The following is a 12547-nucleotide window of genomic DNA, read 5'->3' as shown; positions in this document are numbered from 1 at the left end:
TGGTCTACAGAGTGAGTTCCAGGACAGCCAAGGCTACACAGAGAAACCCTGCCTCGAAAAACCAAAAAAAAAAAAAAAAAAAAAATCTTTCAGGCATCATCATACTTTTTAATTCTTTAAAATCTTTACTGAAGATAAGGTTTTTATTATAAGGCCACGATGTATTGCTTTGTAGGTGTAATTTATTATTAAAGTGTGTAACATACAGATTTGGTGCATTTTCTTGCAGTTAGCTTCTGGAATTTATAATTTTGCCTGTTCTCTGTGGAACCATCATACAGACACATTTCTGCAGCATGTTTCTTCTGGCAATGAAGCTGCAGTTCTGAGTTCACTAGAGCGAACACTACTATCGTTAAAAGGTACTGTTAAACTTGATCTGCTCATCTTTGAAATATCATGCCTAGCACAGTTCCCAAGTAGTTTCCCTGGACAGATATCCTTCTCAGTTGTACTTGAGAAAATGGTTGGATTCTCTGTATGACAAGAACTAGAGATCTTTTTGTTTTGTAAGAAATGTCACAATATAAAGTCCTTTTCAGTGGAAGAGTTATGTCACTCGTGGTTTCAGGCCTGCCACCATGCTTCTTTCGTGTGCCTCTACTTTGCTGTACATTTCTCCTTCTGGGCCCCACCGTCACCATTGTCCTGTTAATGCTCCAGTCCTATGTGCTTAGTTGAATGGGGTCTTTCACGTTTATGCCTCAGGCAGGGCAAGCCCTGTTTTAGGAGGTGGCTATAGGGATGCTACTTTGGCCCATGCTTTCCTATCGTGTGCTTGTAAGCATTCTTGTAGCATCATTTCCATCTCACCTTCTGCGAACCAAGTTACTGGCCTTACTGAGTAAAGCCTGCTGTTCCTTCTGACCCACTCATTTGTCTGATTATCATCACCCCCACGCAGTCCTCTTCCTAATCCTGATCTACTCAGCACTACTATACCTTAGAATCTTACCTTGCTCTCTTAAAACAATCCTAGTGCATCACTTACATGAACTGACTAGACTGTGCATGCACAACTCCTAAACTGTGAGCCAAACTTGGGGAGATCTGTGAACAAAAGTGTGAGTGGCTTTAAAGAACTGCCCACATTTGAGTTGTAGACAATTACATTTTGAGCTTTTTTTAAAAAAACACAAGTAGACCCAGAACTCAGTAGATAGAAAGACCAGGCTGTTCTTGAACTCACAGAGATCTGATGTCCTCTGCTTCCTGAGTTCTGGCATAAAGATGTGCAGTACCACATTCAGCCTAAATTTAATTTTAATATATGGTCTTTGGACTCATGAACATTATCTAATAGATAATTCTGTAGTAATATAGATAGCAATGCTTACTTAATAAAGTGACTTTAGATTTTAGAGTCAGCTGGGATGAGGCCCAACCTTCGTATGTTGCCTGGTGTTCAAGAGACCCTAGGTTCTACCCTCTTCTCCCAGATTGCTTTATACTCTCATCCTTGCTGTGGAGTTGTGCTGTTTTAGATGTATTATACTATTGAATCCTTTAGTAACTAGGAAGTCAGATAGTAACCTCATTTTCCACTAGGAAAGTGGATATAGAAAAACTGCCCTAAGCAATACAGTTATAAGTACTGGAGAAAGGATTTAAATCTAGCCCTGACTCAAAAAACTATTACCTTAATTGTCATTGTGCACCAGGTTTTAGCTACCGTAAGATGTGTTTACAATCGAGCATTCTCGTCTACTTCAGATATGTACAGAATTTAGTTTCCCATTGGTTTTAGGAGAGACACTGTGTTTATATAGCCTAAAGTTGAAGCTTTTAGTTGTATCTTAAAGTTTCTAAGAAGGAATTACCCTCAATTTCAAAATAAGTCATCCTAACAGTTATACATCTAGTGTAGCTAAATGAACAAACATCGCTCATTTTGTTCAGAAGAACTCGGCTTTGTATTTACCCAAATTGACTGGGTGACCTGTCTTTATCTACTAACTGAGGAGACAAGTATCTTTTAATCTTGTCTGAGTTTTGTTACTCGCATTCATTTTAATTATGATTGTAATAGAATAAAATATGAAAAAGTATGCTTCAAATGAACCTTTTTGCTTTTCAGTGCTGCGGAAGTTAACTGTGAATGGATTTGTGGAACCTCATAAGAATATGGAGGTGATGGTAAGAAATAGAAAGGACTTCTGACAAGTGACCTTGGGAAGGGTTAGGGGTTTTTCTGATTGGTTTACTTTTATTTGCCATTGATTTGGAGCAGTGTTAGTTGAGTGGCCATGTAGGGTTTTTTTTTGTATTTTTTGTATGTTATAGTGAATTTTATAGTTGTTAGCTTCAACCAGGTCACACTTCTGAGAAAGGAGATGAAGATCTGAGAAAAAGTTAGGGCCTAGGATATTTTTCAATTATAGGTACACTGACTGTTAATTTCAATTTAAGTTGAACTCCTACGAATTCTAATGCTTTAACAATATTAATTGGTACGCTTTAACAATATTAATTGGTACATTCTAAATATCATTTAAGTCTTTGATATTTTAAAAGTGAGATATTTCTCTTCATATCAGTAATATATGATGTTTATACAAGGTTTGATGCATAAGTACATGAACTGTAGATGTAGTTAATATAAGGTGCTTGTATCTACAGGGGCCCTATGTTAGATTCCTACCACTACAAAATGAGGCAGAGGAGGTCACTGGGAATGGCAGATGTCTTTTGAAATGTCAGATCTGGGTTCCAGTGACACACCTTTTCCAACAAGAGTACACCTCCTCGCCTTTCACAGATAGTTCCAGTAACTGGGAACCAAGTATTTAAACATAGAAGCCTTGGGACCATTCTCATTCAAACCATCAGAGTCCACAAACTGTGTGTGTAAACAACCTTATGCAAGACCATACAGGTTTTTTTGTCTTAGTTACTGTTCTATTGCTGTGAAGAGACCATAATCAAGGCAGCTTATAAAGAGAACATTTAATTGGAGCCTTGTTTACGGGATCAGAGGGGCAGTCCATGATCATTGCAGCAAGAAGCATGCATGCATGCATGTAGGCAAGCATGGCGCCAGAGTAGCAGTAGCGGAGAGCTTACATCTTGACTGGTTGGCAGCAGTTGAGGGAGGGGTGCCTGGGCCTGGCATGGCCTTTTAAAACCTCTAGCCCACGCCCAGTGGCACACTCCTCGTACCTCCTGATTCAAACAGTTCTACCACCTTGGAACCCAACACTGAAGCCATTTTCATTCGGACTACCAAAGTTGTAGTATACATTACTGTTGATAACAGCCATCTATTTTTTTTTCTGTGCAGAAGTATATAGCTATGCAATTTCTACGTAAATACAAACTGGTTTTCATGATGAGTTTGCACGTTCTGTGGGGATTTTGTTTTGGTGGCTGCACAGAATCAAGGGAAGTCGTGTGTTGAATTGGGTCTTAGGGTCTCCTAACGCACACTGAAGAGGTTAGCTTTTATATTCTTGTCGTAGATTTGCTTATGATAAGGAGTTGTTGCTCAGCATGGTACACACCTGTAACATCAATTTCTTGTTATGGTCTTTGAGGCCCGGTTGGATAACTTAGCAAGACCATATCTCAAAATAGAAAGGGATGGAAGTGTAGCTTAGAGCTATGGCACTTGTCAGCATGTGTATTCATTATCCTTCTCCTTCAGTTTCTACCATGGTGGGCTTCTAGGCATGTATGACCACATCCAGCTCTCTCAGATACTTCTATAAAACCTGTCTGCTAGATGCTTTAGTACCCTTGATGAAAAGCACAAGGTTATGTTTATGACAGCATATAGAGACATTTTAAAATATGTTCTTTTCTAGGGTTTTTTACATGGAATATTTGAACGTCTAAAACAGTTTCTGGAGTGCAGTAAGTATTTCCATTGCAGTTTTGACTGTAGAGCTACATTCATTACTATTTATACATTATTCATTAATAGCTCTGATTAATGAGGGCTAATAGATTAGTGAATTACTTCCAACTTATCAATAGTTTCTACTCTATAGGTGTAAATCTTGTACAGTGATTTGTCTCAGTATCACTTTTGAACAGTCTGAGTGAGAGCTTGGTAGGTGGCAGATCCTCTATGTGGCTAGAATTAGTATCGTCAGATTTGCTAAGTAGCTACTGAGCCTGTATCAGAAGCTTAGTTTTGCCTGCAGAGCCCTGTCTTATCCTGAGTCCAAAGAAACCTTTCCTAAATGCTACATTGTGTGCACATTCTTCTGTCTACTTAATATTGTTGCCGTAGGCACCATCATTTCAAGACAGAATAAATAAATACTATGTGCTAAGTGCTACTTAAATTTGTATAGATTATCTCTCTTAGTATGGGTTATATATCACTAGGATATTAATTTCCTAAAATTATACTTTAAGTAATTGTTTGTATCCTATGTCCCACAAAGGAAATATGTTGGGGTTGTACTTTTATTGGTGACTTGTTATCCTGTCCCTTCCATATATATGATTGTGATGTGCGCGCGCCCGCGTGCGCACACACACACACACACACACACACACACACACATCATTGACTTAAATGGGATTGAATAGCTGAGTCCTCTGAGTTCCCAGAGCACACACATGCACACACACAATGAGTGTATTAAAATACTTGCTGTCTGAATCTAAATCTCATTTGTAGAGGTTGTTGATAACTTTATACATTTTTTTTTAAGATTTATTTATTTATTTATTATATGTAAGTACACTGTAGCTGTCTTCAGACACTCCAGAAGAGGGCGCCAGATCTTGTTACAGATGGTTGTGAGCCACCATGTGGTTGCTGGGATTTGAACTCTGGACCTTCGGAAGAGCAGTCGGGTGCTCTTACCCACTGAGCCATCTCACCAGCCCTTTATACATGTTTTTAATTCAGCAAATACTTAATGGAACGTGTTGTTAGGCATTTTCTTGTATTGTAGTTAATTTTTAAAAACAGGTTGCTTTGCTCTGGTCATCACCAAGAGGGTAGTAGAAGTTAGAGGAATGAGATAAATGTCAAGGCAGAATGAGGGGAAAGGAATTGATGGACAGCTGTGTGTTATTCTGAATGTACAAAATTAGGTTAGATGAGTTTTTTAGAGATTTACAAGTTTGTTGTAAAGTGACAAAACCATGAAGACCACATTGTCCTTTGCCTGCTTTCTACTGAAAATGCTTCAGATACAGCTGATTTTGTTTTTAAAAATGTGCTTTATACTTTGTTGCTAAAATTGTTACCATTTTATTTAAAGTGTTAAATTTAAATTTTGGAATTAGTTTTGTTCATTGTAACTTTGATGACAATTCTGTTTTATTAGGAACAAATCTTGCTATTTCAACCATGAATTTCTTATGTGAAATATCTTATTTTTGATAAAATTTTGATGTGTTTTGTGAATTTACAGACTACTAAAAACGTAAATTTTATTCTTAATAGGCAGAAGTATAGGTACAGATAATGTGTGTCGAGATAGACTGGAAAAGAGCATCATTCTTTTTACTAAAGTGGTAAGCTTTCTCTTTTAGTTATGTTTGTTTACCCAGGTATAATACACCCTCACAATTAGAAAGGAGATATATTTGTAATATTTTTTGCTTTAATGAAAGGAAAATTAGGTTTGTGGAAAACTGAAAGTAGCTTTTGTATCTTTAAACTTTAAGACTATGTATAGTAATAGCCAGTGTCATAGTTGTCATCCTAACATGCACAAGCCTTTGGTTGTGTTATCAACACTGGGCAAAGGAAATCACCCAGAATAAGTATTAGAAAAATTGAGTTTTCTAAAGTTCATTATTCTTAGATTTATCAGAGAAAAGCAGGGAAAAGGAAAATAGCAGTTGAGCTAGAAGCGGATGAGATGCACCTGGCAACTATACTATTACAGAGTATATCCACTGTGACTTCAGATTATCATCACAACTACCACACCTTTTGAATAGAATTTATGGTTTTACTGTACTAGGCAATGCATATAAATTTTATATGATATTTTGTGAAAGTTTTATATGATATTTTGTGAAAGTTGATGTTTGGAGAATAGTAAGAAATAAAAAGAACTGTGTGGTGCCACTTAGGAAGGCCTGATTAGAGACTGCATGCACAAAGTGGGTACTTAAAGATGGTCAGAGTATTTTGTTCCTTTTATTGATGCCTTAGTAGTAGGGTTAGACTTTAAGGTCAGTTGTCTTCATTTCTAACATTCTAGGTGGCATCAGCCATCAAAAACAAATCACTTTCACCTTTAAAAATCCTATACAAAGCTGACTTTATTTATTTATCTGTTTATATTTATTTTGAGACAGGGTCTCTGTGTAGCTCTGGTAATCCTAGAACTTACTATGTAGAAGACCCAGTTGGCCTCACCTCACAGAGAGATCTGCTTGCCTCTGCCTCCCAAGTGCAGGGATTCAATGTGTGTGTCTCCATGCCCAGCCTGATTTAGATTCTTCACATAGAGAAACTAAGAGGATGGTGACGTTAAGTCAGGAGGGCAGTGGATGGCACTGACACTTGTGTGCCTTTCTGCTAATGTAGTTCCTGCTGGCTGTCAGAGAGTTGCTGAGGGGCATTTCCTTTTTTTATAAAGGATTCTAGCAGGTAAAGTAAGAGGAGTAATGTAATGTCATCATTGTGTAACCCTGAAGGACGCATCAGGCCCAGGCAGTGGTCATTGCAAGGAAGACTGCTGAAGAGATTTGGGTACGCACTGATCAGATGGTCTCGCACATAGAGAGCCAGCATTATGCACACAGTCTGTTTTAAATAGTTTTTATATAGGAGTACTCTGCTGCATGTACAACTGCAGGCCAGCAGAGGGCATCAGATCCCCTTAGATGGCTGTGAGCCACCATGTGGGTGCTGGGAGTTGAAGTCAGGACCTCTGGAAGAAATAGCCAGTGCTCTTAACTGCTGAGCCATCCCACACAGTCTGTTTTAGAAACCATATTTATTAGTAGCCTATTGAGTTTCTTATTTCTTTTAGCTCTGTAAGTTACAGCAGTAACTTTACTTAGGAAATTTATATTCATAATTTCCAAATTTTTTCTAAAGCTTCAAAAATTGGGACATTTAAAACATTGACTTAAATGGGATTGAATAGCTGAGTTCCCAGAAAGTTACCACTCACCTGTCAGTACATAGTCGGCCCTCCCCCTTTTCTTTTGAGGCAGGGTCTTACTCGTGGCTGACCTGGTACTTACGGTACTCACCTTGTTGTCCAGGCTCACCTTGAACTCTTGCTTGTGCCTCAACTGAGATTTAAGACTTGCTTTTCTGTCTCTTCTCTTTTATGTTCATGCTTCTTCTCCTGACCTCTGCATCCATCCACCCAGAACACAGAGTTTCACGTAGCCTGTTATGGCCTCAGACTTGATGTTTATCTAGGAGGATCTTGAACCCCTGATCCTCTTGCTTCTGCTTCCCAAGAGCTAGGGTCACAGTGTGTACCACAGCCCTGAGGACTTTTCCCCCTTGCTGCTTGTTTGCTGAGATAACAGTTACTTTCATGAAGCATCTTGTTTGTTTGTTTGGGACTGAACATGCCACGGGGCACGTGTGGAGATCGGTAGACAATTAACAGAGGTTGGTTCTCTCCTGTGTAGATCTAGTGTAGATTTGGCAGCCAGCACCTTTCCTTGCTGAGCCATCGTGCCAGCACCTCCTGAAGCAGTTGTATTATTTAACATGTTCTTTATCCACATTCTTCTTCCCTGTGTTTCTTACACATTTGTAGTGAGATAGAGACTTGATCACATTCAGTCATTTGCCCCAGGACAGGAGGGTCTATGGTAAGACGACTTCCTGTGTGTCAGATACTACCTCATCTCAGGAACACGGCATCTGGCTGTGTATGTGCATGGTTGGATTGATGGATAAGGTCTTACAGCTTATCTCAGGCAGCCTTCCTGCCTCCCTGGGAAGAGCTGCTGTGACCACTGTCTAGATACACTGTTCCCCAGAGCTCACATGGTAGTAGCATTCTAATTCTTTCGCTTCTTTTGCATTCCTTAGCTACAGTGCTCTGTAAATAGGACATTTCTCTTAGCAGCTATTTGATATATCAAAATATGGTTCATAGGAAAGGCAGTCTTGGTTTTTATTTTATTTTTTTTTTTGGTTTTTCGAGACAGGGTTTCTCTGTGTAGCCCTGGCTGTCCTGGCGCTCACTTTGTAGACCAGGCTGGCCTCGAACTCAGAAATCCGCCTGCCTCTGCCTCCCAAGTGCTGGGATTAAAGGNAGTGCTGGGATTAAAGGCGTGCGCCACCACGCCCGGCTCAGTCTTGGTTTTTAATGACATCCTCTTATTATTGTTCTTTTTGAAAAGCTAGCATTTATTTAATATTTATATGTTAATATATTTACATATTTTATATCATATTTACTTGTTACCAAGTTAACTATGATGGGATCTTTTTAGTCCCTGCATTAGAAATACTAGAAAGTTCTGAGGCTGGCTTAGCAGTTAAGGGCTTCTCTAAAGGATCCATGTTCAATTCCCAGCACCTACATGGCAACTCACAGCTGTCTATAATCACAGTTTCAGGGCACCTATCCCACTGGGCATCTGTGTGTGCAGGCAAAATACCCATAAAATAAGATAGATAAGTCTTTAAAAAATGAATTCTAGAAGTTTTTTTATGGGGTATAGCTTGGGAAAATCTATGATTTATGGCATTTTCCAAGAAGATTACAGTGTATGAGGGACTGGTGATGCCTAGAGGTCCCAGGAAGTTTACATCTGGTTAAATGTTTATTAATAAACCTACAATTGCAATAATGAGTTTATAGATTTTGTACAAAATACCATTCAAGTTTTTTTCTTTATAGCTCTTGGACTTCTTGGATCAACACCCCATTTCATTTACTCCTCTAATTCAGAGGTCACTGGAATTTTCTGTAAGCTATGTTTTTACTGAAGTTGGTGAAGGCGTTACATTTGAGCGATTCATTGTCCAGTGCATGAATCTTATTAAGATGATTGTCAAAAATTATGCATATAAGCCATCCAAAAATTTTGAAGGTAATACTCCACTGAATTTTAAAATTTTAATCCAAGTGTGATGTAATTACTGTTTTGATATAATTTTCTTGAAGTTCATTTTATTCTGAAAAAGCAAACTTACTGGTATGTGGAATGAGAAATAGTTTACAATTTAATTTGTGAATACTGGCTTTTAAAGAGCTAAATCATTTATATTTACTGAGCTGTCTTGTAGCATAGTCAATGATTTGAAAGTTACACAATTTAAGAATTATAGTCCACAGTAGCTTCTATAGCTCCTGTTGTACTTACTATTATTTAAAGAATAAAAGTTTTCTCTGATTTCTTATAAAGGCGAGTTGTAGATAAGGCTGAATTTTATGCTGCGTTATTTGGAATGCTTTCTTATTTAGGTGTCAAGACCAGTGAGAAAGTCTCATGGTGAGAAGGGAAGGAAGAGACAGTTGGGAAGGACAGCAGTGTGTATAAGCTCTAGTGGTTAGGGTGGAGCTGAACTGATGGATAACAAACAAGGGAAGGGTGCCTCTAAATTGTGTTCATAATAAATATGGAGAGAGTCTTTTGCAAGTATGTCTTTTCTTCTGAAAGTATATTCTTCATTTCAGTTATAGGATGCATCTCAGAGAGAATGTCTGTACTGTTAACTGGGGAATTTTATTTTTCTAGATAGCAGCCCTGAAACACTTGAAGCCCATAAAATTAAGATGGCATTCTTCACATATCCCACGTTGACAGAGATATGTCGACGATTAGTCTCTCATTATTTTTTATTAACGGAAGAAGAACTGACCATGTGGGAGGAAGATCCAGAAGGCTTTAGTAAGAAAGAGTGTTTTCAGTTTTCATGTGACTTGTCTCTCTCTTTCATAAACAAGGATGTGTTTGAATGATAGGGACACAGCATTGCATTTTTGATGTAGCCTTTCTGACCCCCTCCTCTATCCTCCCCCCACTCTGTCTCTGAGGCAGGTGTCACTGTGTAGCTCTGGCTGTCCTGACACTCACCATGTAGACCAGGCTAGCCTTGAATCATAGAGATCCTCCTGCCTCTGGTCCCCAGGTGCCTGTGCTACTGCACGCAGCTCTGCCCTTGGCTTTTACGTCTCAGTTTGGAGCTTCAGGGCTGCAGTTGGTTGGTTGGTTGCTGTGCACTTAACCCCCTCTTACCCTTTTGAACAGTGGGAAGTAGGACTAGGTTACGAATTCAGATGTGTTACATAGTTCTTTTCTAGAAAGATCCTTTTAAGCTGTATAGCTGTCTTTACCCGGGTGTGGTTGCTCTCACCTTTAGTTCTAAGATTTTGGAGGCAAAGGCAGTTTGGATCTCTGATTTTGAAGCTAGACTGGTCTACAGTTGTGAGTTCTAGGATAGCTAAGGCTACACTAAGAAACTCTGTTTCAAAAAACAAAAGCAAAGCAAAACAAAACAAAAGGGAAAAAAAAAGGAAAAGAAAAAACTAGCTGTCCTTATGTAGTTTAGAATGAAAACAAAATTATTAACTACTTATCTCTTACCAGGTCCTTTTCTACTTTGTGGCTATATATTTGTATATTATTTTTTATGTGAAAGCATAGGTATTTTGGATTGAACCCAGGGTCTCACAAATACTAAGCATGATGTCTTCTACCCCAAGACCATGTTTTTAAATTAAATTTTATTTATTAGTTTGCATGTGTACACATGCCTGCACACTTAGAGGTTCTTTGCCTCTACACTGTTGGATTCAGGGCTAGATCTCTGTTCTCAGGCTTGCTGATAAGCACCGTTAGCCTCAGAACCATCTTGTATGGCCCTGAGACACTTTTTAAATTGTTACAGTGCTCCCTATTTTCCTTTGTCTCCATATTCCTTAACAGTTCTGAATTTTGTAATTGATAGATGACTATTATGAGTCTGCCAAAAACCTTGTTACAGAAAAGAAAATTGTGTCTAGTAAAACATGTGTGCAGGGCTGAAGAGAGGGCTCACTGAGTAAAGTGTTCACCATTGGGAGTATGGGGACCAGAACCTGGATCCCTAGGAGTCGACTAAAAGCCACATGGGCATAGTGGCCCACCTGTCGTCCTAAGATCCAGGATGCAAAGACAGAGAACTAGGTTCTAGTGTGAACTTGTTAAGTAGACTGGCCTAAATGAGTTCTGGGCCACACGTGGGAGACAGACGACGTTAAGGAAATACCTGGTATCAAGCAACCTTGGCTCCACACATTGCACTCATGCGCCCTTCCTCGGTGAGCTCACAGAACACTCACAGCTGCATGCATATCCACTTGGCTGCATCAAGACAGAGGCAATTTTAGCCTTTCTACCACTTTGTCTTAGACAGCCATATAAGGTTACACATGTTGCTTCAGTATTTTAAGATGGCTTTAATCCTCTTTGTTTTTATTTGGGAGGGATTTAAGCTGTTTAGAAAATGGAACACTACATTATACAGTGCGTCTTTTCTTCCTAAGTAGAGTCTTACTCTTAAAAAATGTAGTGGATAGAATTGCATAGTGTATGATGAACTCTGAACATTGAATCCTCAGGGCTTTGTCTGTCTGTCTGTTTGGGTTTTTTTTTGGGGGGGGGGTGGAGTTTATCCTAAAAGATTTTACTTGGACTTTGAATATACAGAGAAAATTTATGGGAAGTATGACAAGTTTTAACTTGAGAATCATCACTACATGCATTAAAATGATCCCCAAGTGGTAATTTTCTGTATGTAATCTGGAAATACAGCAAGTTTGCGCTTTCATCCACTAAGAACTTCCCCTGTCCCCCGTCCCCCCCCCCACACACACACAAATTTTTTTTTCAGGAAGGCAAGAGTGCTGATAAGGAAGTTAATGGGCAGTTCATAGAGATTATAAAGTATACATGCGATTTGTAGCTGGAGGGAAGGGATCTATGTAACCCGTTCTGTTCTCAGGGTGTACATCCAGTGTTAGTTCTCACACAGTCCACACACATGCTATGCTTTTGGAAGCATCACTGTGTTGTCTCTGCAGAGCATCATTTGTCATTTTTTGATTGCAGCAGTGGAAGAAACAGGAGGAGACTCTTGGAAATACAGTTTAAGGGTGAGTATCAGTGGGAAGAGATGCCGACAGGGAGGCACTCCAGTGAGAGCGAAGAGCCTCACTTAGAGTTAACTGCTTATAATTACAAAAGTATTCTAAAGTCCAAAATTAACTTATGGACTTTAGTCTGAGTTTTTCTTTTTATTAAGATGGGGAGAGTAGACTTATTGTTTTGGTTCATCAACTTGTTTGCGAAATAATTATTACTGTACAAATAGAAAATATTTAAATGAAATATGTCACTTTTGCACTTGAATGATTTTCTTGATGAAGCTTTTTGATACTTTACTGTTTTGCTTGCTTGTTTTGACTTCGAGACAGGGATTCTCTGCATAGCTTTGGCTGTCCTGGAACTCACTCTATAGACCAGGCTGTCCTTGAATTTACAGAGATCTGCCTGCCTCTGTCTCCCAAGGGCTGGGATCAAAGGTGTATGCCACTAGTGCCCAGCTTGATACCTTACTTTTTAAATAAAGTATTTATTGTTTCACAGTTTTATATACTAATAT

General features: G+C 38.9%; 1 protein-coding gene across 3 annotated transcripts in view; it reads left to right on the top strand.

Moving 5' to 3' along the window:
- The window catches only part of Ipo11 (importin 11), a 132774-nt gene that overhangs the window by 30640 nt on the left and 89587 nt on the right, over positions 1 to 12547 (top strand). For all 3 annotated transcript variants that reach the window (XM_021180389.2, XM_029468283.1, XM_029468284.1), the window contains exons 6-12: positions 230 to 362; positions 2078 to 2136; positions 3804 to 3852; positions 5408 to 5478; positions 8799 to 8991; positions 9640 to 9792; positions 11995 to 12038. In XM_021180389.2, the coding sequence (XP_021036048.1) occupies positions 230 to 362; positions 2078 to 2136; positions 3804 to 3852; positions 5408 to 5478; positions 8799 to 8991; positions 9640 to 9792; positions 11995 to 12038 (702 nt within the window). The remainder of the gene's footprint in view (positions 1 to 229; positions 363 to 2077; positions 2137 to 3803; positions 3853 to 5407; positions 5479 to 8798; positions 8992 to 9639; positions 9793 to 11994; positions 12039 to 12547) is intronic.

This window comes from Mus caroli, chromosome 13 (assembly GCF_900094665.2).
Source record: "Mus caroli chromosome 13, CAROLI_EIJ_v1.1, whole genome shotgun sequence".
NCBI classification, from domain to species: Eukaryota; Metazoa; Chordata; class Mammalia; order Rodentia; family Muridae; genus Mus; species Mus caroli.
The sequence above is the reverse complement of the archived record's forward strand: the minus strand, read 5'-3'. Positions and strand labels throughout refer to the sequence as shown.